The sequence below is a fragment of the Opisthorchis viverrini genome (assembly GCF_000715545.1).
Source record: "Opisthorchis viverrini unplaced genomic scaffold opera_v5_20, whole genome shotgun sequence".
Lineage (NCBI taxonomy): Eukaryota > Metazoa > Platyhelminthes > Trematoda > Opisthorchiida > Opisthorchiidae > Opisthorchis > Opisthorchis viverrini.
Genome location: NW_008751676.1, coordinates 2,724,070 through 2,743,696, shown reverse-complemented (window position 1 = coordinate 2,743,696; position 19,627 = coordinate 2,724,070). Strand labels below are relative to the sequence as shown.

Sequence of the window (19,627 nt, the reverse complement as noted above, 5' to 3'; positions counted from 1 at the left end):
AACACAGTATTGTACTGATTCGTACTTCATCACATTGCACTGTTGTATTGTGTTGCATGTTGCTACATTACAGTAAAATATAATATAATATTTATATAATATTATACTATAATGGCATAATATGATAAAAAAATAACATAATATACTGATGACATAATATAATATATAACAATAATGGCATAATATTACATGGAATAATATAATATAACATAACACAATACACTATAATATAATATAGTATAAATCAACAGAAAATAATGTAATAACATTCAGTATAATATGACGTAATATAAAATAGTGTAAGGTAAATATTTTGCGCTACATTATTCTGCGGTTTGTTTGTGGAACGTGAAGTTTAGAAATTAACTAGTTACTTAGACTGCTACGTGTTTGCGCGAAATTGAAGAAAGTGTGCCTGGACATGAGTTTGCTGGTGAAAAATAACTAGGCTATCTTTAGCTTTGTGGAATGAATTCATAGTACGTGTACTTGCTGTTATCCCACGTGCTCACGGATAGTATCACGTGGTTGTGCGAAACTCAGTAGTTATTGAGTTTTTTGACTAACTGTATGCGTTGTCTCACTGTTTTTCTAAAATGGCAGTCTTGATGTAGCTTATGCTTGTTCCACATTTGTGATTCCTGGTTTGATATCTTTCGTTTATCCTGTTCCATTATCTCTGATTACGTACTCCTAGTGCTAGTCGATACTGCTTGATATATGTTTGGCTTTTATATCTTGCGACAGCGAACATTGCACTTTTATCACTGTTTGACAATATTTTAGGACAAGCTAATCGTCACTCCTGCTTCAGACTGTCGGGTAACTTTTGGTGATATGACAATGCGGATATTCATGGTGTGCCTATGGGCCATTCTGGCTCATCAGTACGCATGCTGAAACAGCCTGCAATAGTTAATTTGCCGGTTGACCGTGCCCTGGGATCCATCCGATATAAATCCACTCCAGGGAAAATACTATTTTCAGTGATACCTTGAATGAATCAAACCGTCCATTCCAAACTTAGTTTACGGTATGGTTAGCATCACAGAACAAGCAGGTGAAGCCAATGAGATCACCACTGTAAAATTTGACAAGAACCAAACCAACTTGCTCGTAAATCTCGCTCAATTAGGCCTCAAACAGAACATAAAATCAATGGAAACTTGATGGATATAAGATGAGGAGTTTTCAGCAGCCTTGTGAGTAGTAACCTGAATGAACAACTCATCTTTAGGCGAACATTCGCATGCTTTTTGTGTACTACGAGAGGTCTATCGCTGTAACAAAAAGTGTGATCGTATTTTCTGTTTGTGCGATGAATATATCAGTCGACTGGACTTGTACACCGTGGTGCTATTGAATGCTAACCACAATTCGAAAACATCTATGTAGTGAATAACACCTAGGTACGGAGAACGTTTCTCACCGATGACTCATTCGGTTTACCTTCACCTTAGTTGGCAGATGAGCAGTGATTTTAGAAATTATCAAAAGATAATGGTAATCTACTAGCAATCGTTAGTTTTGAGTGTGATATCTTATGACCTGTCGACCAGGAGAGGAAACTGAACCGTTTTATGCTCATTTAGCGGTAAAATGGGCCCATCATGGACAGTTTATTTAAGCAACAGACATGGTAATCCATAAGATAACTTTTTTACTGGAATTTTTGATAGATTTAAGAATGGGATTTGGTTTCATGTAAGTGTAATGGGTCTTCATATCTCAAACAGTCCCAATTAATAAGTCCGCCGAGAATTCGCCAGTATTTTTGTCAATTAATCTCACCGTTTCGATTTTTATTGCTGTACAAGCGAGTGACTTTTTGTTTATCGCGCTGCGTATGACATTAGGCGTGATGTAGTCACCCATAGTTAGTCAGATGGGGATGATCGATCTTTCGGCTGATATCATTCAAACCTTTGCTATTCCTATGTGATCTCATCGGTTAGTGATAATGAAGTTCTTAGGGGAACTACTCATATGGTTGCTGTAAACTCTTCGACAGCCCACGACCGGTTTCGCCCTTCTTGGGGCTCATCAGATAGGCGCAGTTCCCGAGTTTCCGTCAACTTTATGTTCTACTTGAAACCAAATTGCACGAGAAACCAAATTGATTTGAAAATGAGTGTATTTCTCGAAGTTCTTAGGGGGTTTCATCAGTCATAAACTGTAGCCTGCCACTTTTAGCCCAAACGATGTTATACTTACCCTAGTTTGTACAGATAAGTTAATTTCACTCAACGGCTTGGTTGATTCATGTGCCAGAACTTTATCTGTCCATCGCAAGTAAAATTCGGTGTAGAATCGGGTGAAATCGCGAACCGTATGGATGGATCATCACCAAGTGCCTAACTATACTGATTTAACTCGTATTTAAATCTGCTACACCTCCAATAAGCAACAGTTCTAATCTGCGACATGTAAAGAAAAAACCAGTGTTGTCTGCCATAAAGTATCTACAATGAACGATATTGACAAGGCAAGCATTTTTGGCAGATTTGTGAAAGAAACCGATACAAACGTATAAAGAGAATTACGGATTGGGATAGCTAGGCTGCAAACGCATAGAGACTTTGCGAATTTAAGCCAAACTGGTCCATTTTGTTGGTATCTTCAAAAGTTCATACCCAGCATCCTAAAGCGAAGTCTTATCCGTTAGTATATCGTGATAAGCATTATTGATACTCTATTCGTTATTCTCTTGTTTTAATATTCCAGGTTCTGTACACATACATCATTTTGAATACATGCGTGTTATTGGTTACGCCATGCTGAATTCTGAATTCCTAGTTCGTCTAGCTAGACCGATATACGTGCTGAACTCAGTTACTACATTTTGGCGTCGCGACTGGAACAATCCATCATGCCTACCGAAATGGAACCATTAAATGTTATTTCAAATGCGCGAGACGTAGAAAGATATTTGGGACGGTTTGACTTATGGTGTCTTACAAAATGCAATAAGGATGATAACAAACTCACGGCATATTTTTTACATTTTGTAGGCAAGGAGGCGCACACACTGATCTAGAATTTAGTACATCTTGGATCTTTAATCACTACTTCTTATAATGCATTGAAGAAGAAAGTTCTGCGACGCTTCAAACTGACTAAATTCTTATCACCCGAAAGTGCTAGGTTTAATGTGTTGACCTGATCCCATTCTCGGTCGGTCCGTGATTTTGTATTGTAGTTGCAGACAAAGACAGCCGAATGTGACTACAGTGTCCAACCAGAAGACCAACTGAGAGATAGACTCATTGCTGTCAATTAAACGAACTACAATTCCACGCTATTCGGAAAATATGTGAGCAGTACAAAGAAGTGAAACGGGTAATGAAGGCTGATGAACCAGTGTTGTTAAATTACTCTAAAGGAAATAATTCAAGGAATTTTCGTGCTCCAAATCCATCAGTACGTCGCTTCACAGATCGTAATTCCGATTTAATCGTTCAAAAATTTGGGAAATGTGAATCTTGTGGACGAAATCATTCTAGAATTCATGCCTTCACAGGTAAACGAAGTGTTTTAGCTGTGGTAAACGGGACACTTTCAACTTGTCTGTAAGTCCAAAAAGTGCGTCACTTAACTTCTGATCCAAATACTGACGTGAGAGCATTTTCCGAAGACATCACTGCGCTTTCTTTATCTATTTTGCTCCAAAATTTTCACATATTTTTAAAACTTTGATATCCGCTTGTGGTCAAAAACAGGATTTCATTACTGTTTTTGGTAGTGTAGTGGCGCTTGTAACCTGTTATTTTTCATGCTCAGTACCATCTTCTCCTTATCACTATCGGTCACAGTACTGCAGAAAAGTTTGTTTTACTGAAATGCAAATCGCAACCGCCCGCTTCTTGGGTTCAAGGTGACTTCGAGGCTTTTGCCGAGTGACTGTTGTTGTGAGTGCCGGTGGGCAACTAACTCTAAACGTGAACAAAAATTTTAGCTACAAACACTGGACTAATCTATTCACACCTGTGGATTAATATTGCGATCACCGGAGATTTCTAATAACAGGAAGGTAGAAATCCTGTTCTTGGTGTGGTGGTTCAACGGAATACGGAACTGCGTAATATCCTATTGTGAAATTTGAGTCAAGGTTTACTTGGGTTTTCTCCTTGTGACTTTGTATCTGGCTTACATCAGTAATTTGTTCTGTGCACTAGAGACTCCATGGGGCCGTCAACCACTACAGTTTTAAATCCATTGTTCTACAATCAGATCTAATTGCATTTTACTCCAGTGTTGTGAAAGTGCCTACAGATTTTAATATCCGCAGTTTCATTGGACGTTCGGTACCTCCAGTTGGTACTTGTACGATTTCTGTGAGGTTGCCCCAAGGCTCACTTGTCGAGTGTAATTTTTTAGTTTCAAACTCTGGACTATCGATTATCGGACTCAAAGCTTTGCGCTCATTGCGAACTTGTACTACCTTACGGACTTTTGGAAATGAGAGTGCAAAAATGATTTCCCATGCCGATTTCCTGTCCAGAATTCCATCATGCAACTCTGATTCAAACAATTCAGATTGTTTATTGATTCAACCATTACCAGTCAAGCGGGATGCGCCTGTTGCCGATACTAAAAGATATTTTGCTCCCACTTTTTCTGCAATACGGCTTGGCTGGACACAGCAAGAGTGACGTCGATTTCATGCATGTTACTGCCTCCACGAAAGTTTGTCCATTACTCCGGATGGTTTGTTGTGCTTTGGGGATAGAGTTATCATTCCACCAACCTTGCAGATTTGCGCTCTGGTCATCTGGGTATTGATAAAATGAAATCCCTTGCACGCTTGTCTAGCTGGTTGTCAGAACTGGATGCCGATATCAAGCATACTGCTAAGAATTGTGTGAAATGTGCACATAAGATTCAGAACAATTCTCCGCAGTGGTATCCGTGGCCAGTTACTTGTGAAGCATTTCAACGAGTTCATGACGACTACTGTGGTCCTTTTCTTGGTAAATGCTATGCTTCAATTGTTACTGACGCATATTCACGTCGCCCTGAAGTTTTTATGACTACTTCTTCAGGTGCTGAATTTGCACAACAATCATTGAGGAAAGCATCAAGCCATCAAAGTGTACCAACTGTTTTGGTCGCTGACAACGACACACACTTCAATGCAAAATCCCTCGAGGAATGGTTAACTGTTTGGATGTCAACATCTGTTTGATGATCCAAGACATCCCCAGTCGATTGAGCTTGCTGAGGATTTTGTGTGAACACTGAAATCTACCTATAATTCATTCTCTCTCTTTTGTGTAACTAGGCCGCGGAATTGATAATTTTCTGATGCAATAAATGAATGCCGTTCTTTCAGTTACTGGGAATAGTCCCGCGATTCTTTTCAAATCTGGCTCGTTGCGTACAAGTCTTGACTGTGCCAAAATGGTTGATGTTTCGTTTTTCAAGGGTAATGATTTACGGCCTGCTACAGGAACAATGCTTTTATCAAACGGCAAACGTATGGCCACAATTCTAGATTTTGGATGATCCCTCTTGTCAGGTCTCTCTTTATCTCTCTTGATCAGGTCGATTTCGATACCAGAGGTCAGTCTGTTAATTGTTTTAAATAATAATGAATCCTTTGGAGATGATCTTATTGTTTGCAAACAAAACGTTATCTCTCAAGAACACACTGCCTGCGAAGAACTTGAAGTTTCTAATTCGAATGATTACGATCAAGACCACCCCTGAACTATAAACATCCACACTCTCATTCAATGTGATGAACATGAGTGATGCTCTATTCATTGGTCTGTTCATTATTCCAAGTGCTGTACGCATACATCAATTTGAATACATACTTACTACTGGTTACGCCGTGCTGAATTGTGAATTCCTAGTTCGCCTGGCTAACCTGCCCGCGACGCCAAATGTGATAATTAGAATAGTGGTAGGTATCGTAACTACCGAATGTACGCGAAGTATAAAAGTCCGAATATGGACGAATGAATATCGTATATTTTCGTATATCGCGGGCGTACTATATATCGTATCGTAAAACAAAGGCATATAAAAATACACTAAACAGAATGAATAGAACAGAGTCAATGTTCACCACAACGTGCTGAACTCGATTACTACATATTTATAGTCAGGTAGTTCTGAAAAGTATTTTTACTAATACATTGTCTTTGGCTTCCGGGCTGTTTGAATTTTTGATTGAAAAATCGTAGTATGTGGGCTTAACGGACCACAGGACAATGAAGCTCGTTATTTTGGGCTCACATGGATGTTATTTTCCTGTACCTTACGATTTTTGGCGGCCTTCTCTCACTGAGTGTTCCCGTACTTGAAAGTTGCTTATCCATCGTCGTATCCTTGGAAAAGTAGGAAAACGTCGGTTTGTATACAACAATACAACAAATACATACGCTCTGTTCTGATGCATTGTTTTGAAAGATTTTACTGATAGGGTATGTGCCGATGTCACAATAAACGTAGCTTTCAAAACTTCTTCTAAGATAGACGTGAAGGAGTGGTGCGCTACCAGTGGAGGGAAGAACTCCACTCACCGTATAGTTATTTGCTAGCGAACACAAACTAAGCGGTTACAAGCTATTAGACGAAGGTAAAATATCATATGCACGGAGTTTTTTTTTAAAAAGGAGCATCCTCAACTGCACTGTCGAATTTTCCCGGGCGTTTTTTTAATATTAAACACTGATGAATAGATGATGCAAACGGTTCCATCCTTCCACCGGATGCGTGGATGTAGCTATGACACTTAATCAGACACTACTCGCGTGTTTCCTCAGTAGTGTGCACCGTTACTCCAGTGTGGTTGGTTCTGTTCAACAGCGAAATTGATTCTGTAATCATTCGGATTCCCGTTTTGTCCATGAACCCAGATTTATCCCGTGAACTTGGTTATGACGCTTGATTTTTGAAACTGACTTACCTCGTGTGTTTGTGCTTCTTGTGTTCCATGAAGTTGAGCAACGCAACCATGCCGACTACTGCGGCTCTTTCTCTAACACACACAATGCTCTGATTACCATCTACCTTTATTCCCGACGCTTAAGAGTATACTTTGCCGATATACCAACAATCTTAGCTTACGCAGAACAGACCTCTCATAGCTCGAGCACCTGAAAACGGACCAAATTCCACTGCTAAGGGCTTGGACGACACAAATCTTTCCACATAGGTCATGGTGATTTCCTTAGTCGACGCGAATTAGCATGTTACGATGAAGTACTCAGGTGAAAGATTGAAACTGGCAAACAACCATATTTACGTACCACTGGAAGCCAGGACAATCAAGGAAGAGAAGTACTCCTCGTTCGCAGACATTCTGACGCAGCACCTCTGTTCTGGGGTCATTAGAAGAATTGCATACTTTTTCGCTTTATCTTTGTAATTCGTTGTGATGAAATGTGTTCTTAAAACTACCATAAACATGTTTTCGCTATTCGCAATTCTGTTGATGACGACCCAGATCCTTCATTCCGGTTACTTTAAAATCAAATAGGTTCAGCTTTCAAGGTTTCAAGATGTGCACTCACATCTTATTGTTGTAGGGCTCTTATGAATGCAACGGCACGGATAACAAGCTTTGTCTAACTCTATCTTGAAGTGACCTTGTGTTTCCTCTGAAGAAGTTAATAACTGTTTTCATAAAGGAAACTACTCACCAGGTTGCTTAAAACTCTTCGACAGCCCAAGACCGGTTTCGCCCTTCTTGAGGCTCATCAGATAGGCGCAGTCCCCGAGTTTCCGTCAACCATATGTCGACTCAGGTTAGTCTGGCTTAAAAAGCAAACAAATCTCTTGGCCGTGTGACAATACTTTCAGAAAACTCTCGTAAACTGTGGGTTGTTTTAGGAAAAGCAGTGTGCGATTCCAAGTTATCTGATGTCCTACCTAATTTAGGATTCACGTTTTCTAACAAGTCACGAGCTCGTTAAGCTGTCGACATTGATCTCAGGTTAGTCCCCTGGCGAACAATCACACTGACTGATACCTCATTTAGGATGAACTATCTGTAAATCAGATTGAACTGATTCTGACAGCTTCTGCCTTCAAACTTTGAGCGCGTGAGATCATTACAATTTTTTAACTGGCAGTACCGGCCGAACCTAATGAAGAGGGAAAAATGACCACTGTTAGCCGACTGTGTGAGGGATAGTGGTATATCTGAGTGCCCCTAGCAACAAGCCGAATTGACCACAGCTCGAGTACGAATCAGGGTCGTTTGGAAGTAGCGACGGTAATCGCCTCACAATTTGATCCAGCTAGTTCTGTCTGAAATTTTGATTAGATGTGACGTGATGCCGGGTTTTTTGCCCAAAAACAGTGTAAGCAGCGTTCAATCTGCCCTACACCGCAGTGTTGTGTCACCCTCTTTTGAGCTTGTAAGCAATATCTGTTGCTGGTTTGTCATAGCTGTATGACCTGATGAGTTGGGTTGTTGTGCTTTCAGCTCAGTTTGCCAAGGCAGCTGCTAATGAGGACCTGTTTTCAACCGGCAGTATTCTGGAACCGCTACAACGCTGGAATTTGATATAAGCCTCATGGAATTAGGTAGCAAACTAAGAGCCTTTCTGCCGTCTGGATTATTGCATCTTAATGAAATACTCCCCAAAGTTCAAAGAATCTTAGCTGACGGCGTTTTTGAATTCATGAATAAAAGGATTGGCTGTCCCCTAAAGAGACCATGTTACCAACCGATTGGAGAAGGCCATAAGTCATTTCAATCTCCCCAGATGACGAATGTAGTGGAGTAATTAATTACAGGCCGATTGGTCTCATCATTGTTTCGTAAGTAGCTCCGAAACGATAAGACAAAAACTGAGCTGTAGTAATTAATAGACAGTAAACTATTTGCTGCTGTTCAGTGTGGGTTTATTAGTGAATAACATTGTCTCTGCTGTCTGTTGCTTGCCCTAAACAGAGTTACGGGTGTAGATTTTTAATGCACTACTCATAAGGTTGGTGAAAGTTTGTTGACAGCCCATAACCGGTTTCGCGCTTCTTGGGGCTCATCAGATGGGCGCAGTCCCCGAGTTTCCGTAAAACTAATGTTCTACTTGAAACCAAATTGTACGAAATTAACGAATATACACTCATTTGCGATTTAATTTGTTTTTCGACTCACCTGGAACGCAGCTGAGTTACGAGTGCAATAAATGAAAACCTTCGACCATCCCGAACTCTAAACACGATTCACTCGATCAACTAATCATTATAGGTTTATTTGTCAATTTGTGGGGAGCAGATCAATTGAAGCAGGATCATTCCGTTACAATTTGAACACGGCGAGGGGCAGCACAACGGAGGTGAAGGCTTAACCGAGGAGGCATGCTTATTACACGAGTAGTAATTGTGTGTTGCGGAAAACTAAGGCAGTGAGGTAGGAGGTACAGCTATTTCGGTGATGAGACAAGTTGCGTCTAAGAAGTATGGTGTACATTGAAATTGGATAGGCTCGCTGGTGTTGCTGTTGGGTAAAAGTTATTTCGGCGGGGGAGGAATTAGTAGTGCAAAAAACCAAACACGGGTCGCAAATAAAGCTATTGAATTTGCGGATGAGACAAACTGAAATTGCAACGAAAAACCAAGATTGTTAAGTCTGAGGGAAGGGTTCAGGGGATTTGAGCAAATTCTTCCCGGGAGCGGTGGAGGTCACTTTTTCCACGTTGTTAAAACAAAAGCTGATGAGAGTTTGGCTATGAACTGCAATTGGATATAGAGAGAGAGATGAAGGAGCCCCGGATCAAGAAGGCCTGTTAACATCGACCGCTGCCAGCAGCGATATTTTAAAGGGGACAATTCATGACAGCTCCATTGTACCTCATGCACCGGAGACTTGACCGTTTGCCTGTGCCTTGGACAGTTGCTGAATGTGAACGACTTGAAGATGGCGAGCTTTCCCCTTGGAAGCTTCATAATTACTACCTTACCCGACCGTTAGCTACGGTCAGTCACGACTGTGGGGTCTTCCACTCGCTCGCCCAAGCCGGTGGGTCTTTAAACCACAACATTATATCCCGCAAAAAAGCGCAAACTGTCGAAGACTTGAGTCGTTCGATAAAGGTAAATCCTGGGCCGACAAATTTATACGTTTCTGCATCTAGGGATATCCGTTGCACCTTGCTGGTACTGAAGGGCATGGTTACTATTAGGTATCTCGCATTATTGACTCCGTCGCATTACCATTTAATGCGCTCACATTTGGAACATTGTGCAAGCTTGGGTACTATATCTTAGAGAAAGCATTGCCCAAAGCGGTACGGCGTATGCCAACGTGATAGTAAGGCTCCGTTTGGAGGCGGACGCGGAAGTCAGGATGCACTCGGCCTTGAGATAACTAGGATGTATGGAGCATCAATGGAGATGCGCCAGATGACTAGTGGTTAGTTTGGATGGCTTGGTAAAGGAACGAAAGAAGGCGGTGCGGAAATTTCAGGAAACTGCGATGAATGCCCATAACTAAAGGTAAATAGAAACGTTAATTGGATGTTCCAGTGGTCCAAGCTATTGAGTGCTTCCTTTTTCAAACAACGCAGGTACGGAAGCGGTGTCATGAGTTTCATGGATCCTTCACATTCCATGAGATCGCAGAGAGATACAGACGTCACACTGAGCGCCCCGGTTGAACTGCTGGGTAAGTTAAGGGTAAAACTTGAGGCAACACCGCTTGACACGGTAAAAGCATGAAATATACACATGAATACTACAGCACACTTTTATTTTGGTAGTCGCTGCAAGGAAGACTATCTCTCCGGCGGCCGCTCATGCTGCATTTAGAACACATGCCGAAGCTCTATTAGATGCTTTTTATGTGGGTCGTTGCTCTGGCAAACATACTGTCTAACGCTGAGAACCTAAATAGCAGTGCTACAACTTCATTTTGCTTGTCTTCAGAAGAACAGAAGCCGCTAAACGACAAGAGAAACCCGATCCGAAAAGTTCAGACAAAAGCCTCCGTCCTACGTGTCAGTTCGTGAATCAGTCAATCCGTGAGGAGGCATATAGAGGCGAGGGTGCGTAATAAAGATAGCGTGTTTCAGAGGTGCTCCCGAATAAAATGGAAACATAATTATCCTGAGTTAACAGGTGTCAGTGGAATTTGACGCAGGTCTTGTACTCAAGGCGCCATATCGCAAAGTGAATCATTTGTTTAGATGAGCTACATTTCAAGGTCGCCAGTCGCATAGAAGTGGGGAACGGGGCGCGATAACATGGAAGAGCAACTTACCGGGTGCGACAAACTAATAACGTATTGGGTATTTTTGTGGCCGGAATAAGATGTGGAATTCATACAGTCAACCAGACATCTTTTGATGCAACAATCGCTGTAACCCGAGAGAGGTCAACATTATGATTATCCGACGCACATTCTCCCGTATTACTCTCATGGACTTCCAAATACTCTACAGGCCCTACGTCAGACCGCTCCTGGAGTACGCCAACCAAGTTGTCTACTTAGGACGCATGAAAGACGTCACCCTCATCGAGCGTGTCCAGCGGGCCGCCACGAGAATGGTTGCCGGCCTCAAATCCGTGGACTACGAAACGCGTCTCGCGATGCATGATCTTTTTCCCCTGGAGTACCGTCGCCTCCGAGGGGACCTAATTCTTACTTACGCCCTGTTTGAACAAAGCTTGGCAAATAGGTTTTTTACCGTTGACCCAGCAAACACCCTGCGGGGGCATAGTAAGAACATTTTCAACCTCAGGGCACACACATTCATCAGACAAATTTTTTTCTCATTTCGGGTAGTAGGTGCGTGGAATGACCTTCCTCCGGCGGTTGTTCACGATCCTTCTAGAACCCAGTTTAAAGCACTATTAGACACTTATTTATACGAATCCTCGCGCTGGCAAGCATACTGCCCCGCGCTGAGTACATAAAGAGCAGTGCTACACCCTTTTTTCACTTGTACCTTTCAAGTGAACGACAGCCACTGACCGACAAGAACGAAACCGACCCGGAAAACTTGAGCAAAAGCCTCGATCTTGTGTATCAATCCGTGAATCCGTGATGATATCCTGCATAAAAGCAATTTGGTTGGAAGCTTAGCCAAGGAAAAATGAAATTCCGGCTAAAATAGTCAACGAAGTGCCCGGTCGCAAGCTCCGACAATGGTCCTGAAGAACAAATGTGTTGCGTGCGGGCCAAAAGTGACGAACTAACTGCGTTTGCTTGATACTTACGGGTTAATCTCTCGGATTTACCACAAATGGGAGGGTGATTGCATACCGGTGGGTTGGATGTCATTTGTATTTAGTGCCTATCGAATAACACATAGAATAGTAAAAAACAAACACTCTTGTCACTGTACGGAACTATAAAATACAACATATCAGCAGTAATCAGCAATCAGCAAGCTCCACAAATTACTAACATACCTCAATATGTTGTTATAGCCCCTGCCTTGATAGACAAATGCGAGTACGCCACGTATTTTACGAATTGATAGGAAGAATTAAGGACTTTTCACGTGCTTACCAGGCTGGGCTTGTTTTTGTACTTTAGCGGCTTTCACCCACCTGAAGTTCACGATCGAAAAATAGGTGCAGCAGCGCTCTTTGCGTTCTCATTGCTGGCTAGTTTGCTTCTTCTGTGACAGCAGAGGGGTGGTTAGGAGTTTTTATTGTTACATAAATCCTACCGATGACTGCTAGCTCGTATACATGTGAATAAACATGACGTCCTCGGGAGAGCTTGTAATCCAGGGGTCCAAAGCAACGTAAAATCCAAACGTTGTGATATATTAGACAGGATTTACGTCTGTGGATAGCGGATTCCTATGCGAACTGCCTTTAAAATATCGCGTTTGAATCTCGTACCTTGCCTTCTGAGGTTGCTGGTGTATCAATGTTGCACTGCCTCATTTGTTTATTTCCTGTTTTACTCTTTCATATTGAAGCCTCCATTTCGCAGGTTCCGCAACTCCATCATTCACCCTACTAATGACCACATTTTTGCTTTTGTTATTTAAAAGTGTAAAGACGGCTTCTCCGAAGAGTTGTCCACATATATCCTCGCCCGTTTAAAGGTGAGCTCTCATTCGTGGTTCATGTTGACTTTTACTGAAATTCCCGTTTTCGGCACAGTTCGGAACATTGTTCTACAGTTGCTTCTTGATAATGCTATCGACTTGGTTAGAGTAGTCCTATCGATCGTGCATTGACACAAAGATTACTGCACGGTCAGAACAAATTCTGCTTGATATCGCCCCAAAGCCAGTAAAACACAATTGCCAGCTATAAATTTAGTGAATATAAGTGGTGTACCAGTGGTCATTTTCCGGTCGGCACCAAGGAACCGTCGTCAGGTTTTCTGGCACAGACGTATATTTAACCCGCCAATTGTGAAAATGATTAGAAAAAACTATCATCCTTGACTTGTTTCAAGCCGCTGTAGTCTTTTGAATGCCTGCTTGATCTGAATGTGCAGTGTTACTGACCTGATTTTTTCCGCGGACAACTTATGCTTCGTTTTGGCTAAGTTTCTTCCCAGGTGTACACTATCAGCTCTGTCTAATGACCGTTCATATGTTTGACCTAGCTCAAACCGAGATAAACTAAACCGAAGTCAGCGTTCATTTAGTATATAGAGCAAACTGTACGCCAAAATATAGTCCGTCCGGTGATGCGCAATGAATAAATAGCCACATGTGCAACACCGCCTCTGCTTGACATGATAGCACACCCCAACGCTCCTTCGCCGTTCAGCCATTGCGCATTCGCTTTGAATATCACCATTCCATTCCTGTTGTCCTATTGGTAGCTGTCACTTCACTGGTCTCCTCCGCGACCCGCGCTTGTGAGCGGCTGTTTGTTCAACGGGAAAATATTCCGTATTTTTTAGCACACAAGCCGCAATCATGTCGGTTTGATGTTCTTCCACCTTGAAGATCTGATAGCATTCATGGAGGATGAAAACCTCGTGTGGTGGTCGGTACGTGCTGCAAGAAGAGAGGCTCTGATACGTTGCATCTTGACATCAGTCAACCTGGGTGCAACTGTCAAGCAGGCGCGGTAATGACGATAGCGGACAACTAGAACTTACAACTGGAAAAGTTATGAACAAAATGTCAAGTGTCCTTCCAAAAGCGTGCGCGGCAAAACAACTTCGGAAGTTTATCCGATCGAGTCCGTGGGCCCAGCCACTCAAGTTATACGGTTGGCAATAATGGCACAAGAATCAGGGCTAGATCGTCACTTTCAAACGGGTGGTCGTAAGCCTGGGCAAGCTGGATCGCGTTACGCAAAGTGCGGCCCCTCTTGTGACGACGTTTCGGCCTCCGGTCAACGTTTTTCACCCTGGCCACGGATAGCTGAGATGTGTAAGTATTGCTAACTTCTTGTATCTCTTTCAGGTGTGCATTTGATGCCCCAAATAACATCCAACTATTCATCTTCCAATTTTCAGAAGGCAACACTGAGAGAAAGCGTGTCGAACAAAGAGAAAAAGCGGGTCTGAAGAGTACCGGGTTGGCGAGAGCAGTGTAATGCCTAAATGGATGACGCGGCGTGCCGCGGAATCATCCTAACGGGACAGAACAAACTGTCCATGCTGCTCCAAAATGCCAACAATAGAAATGCTCTCATTCAGGGCGACCCACCTGAAGCTGTCACCAGGGTTAGACGTCTCTGGTGAGTACAGGACTGGTTGATTTCGGGGCACATCAGACGATGCCAGTGAGAATGCATTGATGGTACACGCAAACTCTGAATTATGATATGTAAAGATTGATAAAACTGGGACTACGTGGCATGCGAAGCACACATGTAGACAGGTTGTGTGATGCAGGAAAGGAGGCCAAATGGAGGTAAAAACGTGCGCGTACGAAAAAAAGCGGCATTTCTAAGCCGAGTGATGTGCAAAAAAGGGCTCAAGGTCACCCAGGTGAGTGTAGAAGCGGGCCAATTTCCTCATCGTGTGGCTCGTGGTAGCCTATTTGGGAAAACTGCAAAAGGCAGAGACACCAAAGTAAGGTTGTGGGGTAGCCTTATGTTAGCATGGGCAGTTTTGGTTCCAGCTACGGTACAATATTACAATTTCGAACGCCCGGCAAATAATTGCCATGGATTTCCTGGTAATGCCAATTCCCGTCTTATTTTCACTGTAGTGTCTGCTTCCGCTACTCCACAGTTTTAGCAAAATCCTGCTGCACTTCTATCGTCCTATGAAGATAAATTTGTGCAAATCTAGTTTGTCAAGTCTACAGCCAAATTGATGATAGCCCCTGGCAGGCAGTAAATCTGTTCTGTACGTATTGAGCTTCGGGTCTTGACGAACAAGTCTTGCCCAGGCAAACCTTTCTGGAGATACGCCTAAACGACGACTCGAAACCCTTTACGACATCAGCCCAAAAGGTCACACTTTGAACCGATTGAAAGGGGCTAACCTTGAGATCAAGTACAAAATGCCCTTTTCGAGAACCATAAACTCTTGGGGAAGAAACGTGCCTAACCATTCTCTTTGCAACCTAAAAGAGATTGCTCTCAAAGTGAAAGATGGTCAGAGATGAAGTGTGCTGCCTAGGCCATTAGCGGTCCATTTTTTACACAAATTGCTCGCAATCACTAGGAGGCCCTTCGGGCAAACTTCCTTAGCATCACTGAAAAATGTAAGCTAGAAAGCGAAAGAGGCAATAAGTAAGGTGCCTCGAGGTCAATGTTTGGACTTCTTCAGTTCCAAATGCTCGAACTTACCTGTAATGAAGGCCTAAAAATTCCGTACGACCCTTTCGCAGATGGCCTTAAAAGGGCTCCCCGCTCCTAAACAAATTTTCCGTAGCGTAGTGCAAACGCCCAGTAATTTTTCTTACCTGAGCTGCCAAGATTGCGCTTGCTTTACGCTGTCATTTTCAATGCTTTTTATTTGTATCCTGGTTGCACCCGGGCGCTTTTTCTGCCACCAGGATGCTCCAAGCAATCGACAACTTGTTTCTTCACTGAGATATGGCAGTTCGCTGTTACCAGATACTTCTCCTGCGGTGGCATTCGGGCCGCCGGCTCTCCGGTTATTACGTCCTCGTACAGTATTGCCTCAGTTGCAGCGCCATACTTAATTGTGCATTTCAGTTGTTCAGGACCGAGCGATTTGCGCTTTCGTACCGGGTTGATTCGCACCCACCACTCTGTGAACGGTCTACACATGACGGTGGGCACTATTCAATTCCCCACTTTGTCGTTGAACTGAAGATCGCTCTGATAAACATACGCACGTAATTCTGGCTTTAAAGACATTCGCGGTGCTAAAAGATAAATTAACGCGACAGGAAAATCGTTAGGCGCACCCTGTTTGACCACTTAAGGCCTGACAAAGGCGAAATTAATTGTCATTTTTTCACCATCTCTTTTACATTTCTCGTATTACGGCCTGCTGTTTGCATTCGGAATGATGCCCGACCCCAAGTCTAAACTCTTGTTACTATTGCGGCGTTTGATGGTTAGGATGCGGACACACAGTTCACGGCCTTGAAAGGCGATTCCGGCCATAGTGGTACCTTCGCGGTTTACAAAAAGATTCCCCGGGTAGCTTAAGTGCTACCTTGGAGCCTGCATTCTGCGTATAAATTGAAAAACGTTGCCAGAGTAAGGGTGCTTAAATACAACACATGGGTGGCGCTAGGGGCAACCCAGTTGAACAGCACTAGGGTGCACTAGGGAGCAAAAAGCCACCAGCTCTTTCTTGTGAGATGTGTAGCTACGCAGTTACCCACACACTTGACTGTTCAGCTCACAATCGCTCACTGGATCACTAGACTTGTCTTTTTTTCATGCTCACAACATTAAGGTGACCCATCGGACGTCGATTGTCTGCACCGCCTACTGAGCATAGCAACAATTTATGTGCTGACACCCACGTACACGCAAATGGACCTACACATAGGGGGACCGAACACAGTTAGCACACACAGACTCGCGCGCGCACGGAGCAGAAAGTCAACCTCTCCACAAGTCTACGGACAATTATGGAACACGTGTAGCAGTCGCACTGCGGAGAAAAACACGTTCCCGCCGTCCGGACTTTCACCAAGGAACTCTCACAGACGAAAGTTCCTTTTCTGACTTGCTCTCGTTTTCGCATTGTATTTATTTTTATACGTGTTGCAACCCACCACTATTCATACACCTTCAGAGTTGTATTATGGCTATCATCACCCGTGCACTAATAGATGCAAGAAGCTGCCATGAGCAACCTCGGCAGTGCGCCGGTGGCAAGTCTGGGCTCGTAGTATTGAGTGTGGTAGTATTGGGTGGCTCAGCGTCAGGCATGATCACAATGCTACGTAAAGAATAAAACCATGATTGTTAGGGTCTGTGGGTACAGTAGATTGCACAGAAAAGGAACGGTGTCACGAACAGTGGGCATCACGCGACATGATGTTAGAAGTTGAAGGTGCCGAGCCGAAATGAAATGAGAAAAGGAAAAAGGGGCATCTTGCCTGAAATACGACAGAAAATTTCAAGTTGCGGGAAACTGGGAGCCAGTTGGCATGATCCAACCGGTCAATTTGAACTAGAAATCAGACCACCATTGGGGCCTCGTGGCCTTGGTCTGTTGGGCTTATAGCCAGCGCCACAAAAGCGTAGGTGGGTATGATGAGGGTGGAGTTATTACCAAGGCTGATAAATGTTAGCAGAAACATCAGAATCATGGTGTACAGCGAAACTTAGGAGACCCACTGGTGTCGCTGCTACGGTGGAGTCGGTTGAGACGTTCCTTGGAAGAGTGAGCCAGTGACAATACAGAATCCGGAAAGCGATCTGTACAGCAAATTATTGGCTTCAAAATTCGGCCGAAATGGTTAAATCCAGGGTAAAGCAACAGATTTGAAAGCGTCCTGGTGACAGATTGGGGAAAGAGTTTGTTCCTGTTTGCAGTCAATTGAACAAGTGAACGAGGGGTACGGCCAAGAGTAGGCAGGGAGTATTTGCGAGTGTGCCATCAAACCGAGTGCGACAGTGCCGTGCATGACATCACATTTTGGACCGTCTTGTAAAGGACTTATTGTATGAGATCATTGGTCTGGGATGTTGAATTCTTAAAGGAGTGGGATTTTTTCAGCTTTGCCAAGCAAACCCTCAGAGGTAAAACGAAGCTTGCGTAAGATCACAAGTAGTTTTCTGGTCCCATTGGGGATCTTTGTGGATGCAGACCACAAGCCGGGTGGAGTGGAAACCAACCAAGCAAGCCTCCCAAACGAGGTGTTGCCAAAGGTCGAAATTGGCAAGACGAGAGAATATGATGAAATCAGTGAAGCCTGGTGAGTGCGGGGAGGCAGATAATATAACGTGCATTAGTAAAGGGATAAAATCTTGAAGTTCGTCACAATTAGGGTGCTGACAACAAGTAATCGAACTGGGCAGGACGGGACCGGATTTGTTCTTAGTAGACCAGTGGTCAAGCAGGAGTTGAATTTACCAATGTCTGACATCAAAGTATAAGGGGTTAATAGCTAAAACAGAGAGGTAGTATGGTCAGGGTTGAAGTTCGCCACAATTAGGGTGCTGACAACAAGTAATCGAACTGGGCAGGACGGGACCGGATTTGTTCTTAGTAGACCAGTGGTCAAGCAGGAGTTGAATTTACCAATGTCTGACATCAAAGTATAAGGGGTTAATAGCTAAAACAGAGAGGTAGTATGGTCAGGGGTGGCAAACGCGTAAGGGCTAACGGTAGTGGGCCTTTGAGATGATGGACTAGTTTATCTGGGGTTAATTACGGGAGTTGAGTAGTACCATAACCTAGGAGAGAAGGTAAATATAAGAGAAATGGTAACCAGGCCCCAAAGCACTACTATCAGCTTCATGTTGGCTTCAATTTGACAACTTGTGTACAAACTATAGCGAAAGGTCGGCTTATTTTTCGAACTATTTTCAAATTATTTTTTCGTTTACTTACCAACTGAACTTAAATACATCAAGCGATCACAGTGCCTGGCTGCTTTCGTCGAAAAATAGATGAGTGTTTTCACGATGACTTCAGTGGACCTTCTGTGGGTAAAATTTACGAGTAACTAGGTGAACAGTTCCAGATACACCAGAGTTGACTGTCCCGGGGGATATTCTGGACCGTGCGTTACGGCACTGTTCACCGTCACCGGTTCCATCAATCAGTGCCCCGGTACTTTGAAACTAGAGGGCCATTGTCGACTACAGCTTCTGAGAAAGTCTTTCTTTATTCCAAACAACCGCAAGGTTCGCCGCAACAGAAAAATACTCTCCAAATCATTGAATGGGCCAATCGATACTTTCTGCGCATAAACCTATTGCTTTTTAACAGTGTTCTTTTATAACTATCCATTCGCGTCGGAATATCCCAAAGCTATTCCTTTTATAACCCAAAGACAACCTGCACTCATCAAGCTTAGCGGTTTTGCTGGAAGTGAATGAGTTTTCCTCTTTCGTTCCCCAACTTTCACACTGTTTCAAGAACCCCTGACAGATGCTTCATGCAACGGAGGGTTGGTGAAACGTGCATGCGCCTTGGGATTGAGGCTTATAGGCCAAGTCAACTCCGGAAATTGATAAAAGAGTGAGCATTTTGACATAAATAAACGCCGGCAGAGTTTAGGCCTACAGCAAACTGCATGCCCAGCTGTGGTCCATAATCTGCTTCATGGTCCTCGCTTTCATCCGTCAT

The 19,627-nt window shown here is 43.3% G+C and overlaps 1 protein-coding gene across 1 annotated transcript in view; it reads right to left on the bottom strand.

Moving 5' to 3' along the window:
• T265_01849 (hypothetical protein) overlaps positions 1-19,627 on the bottom strand; it is a gene marked incomplete at both ends in the record, with an annotated part of 87,214 nt that extends 67,587 nt beyond the window's left edge. The window contains one exon of the mRNA XM_009165959.1: positions 19,565-19,627. Within this exon, the coding sequence (XP_009164223.1) occupies positions 19,565-19,627 (63 nt within the window). The remainder of the gene's footprint in view (positions 1-19,564) is intronic.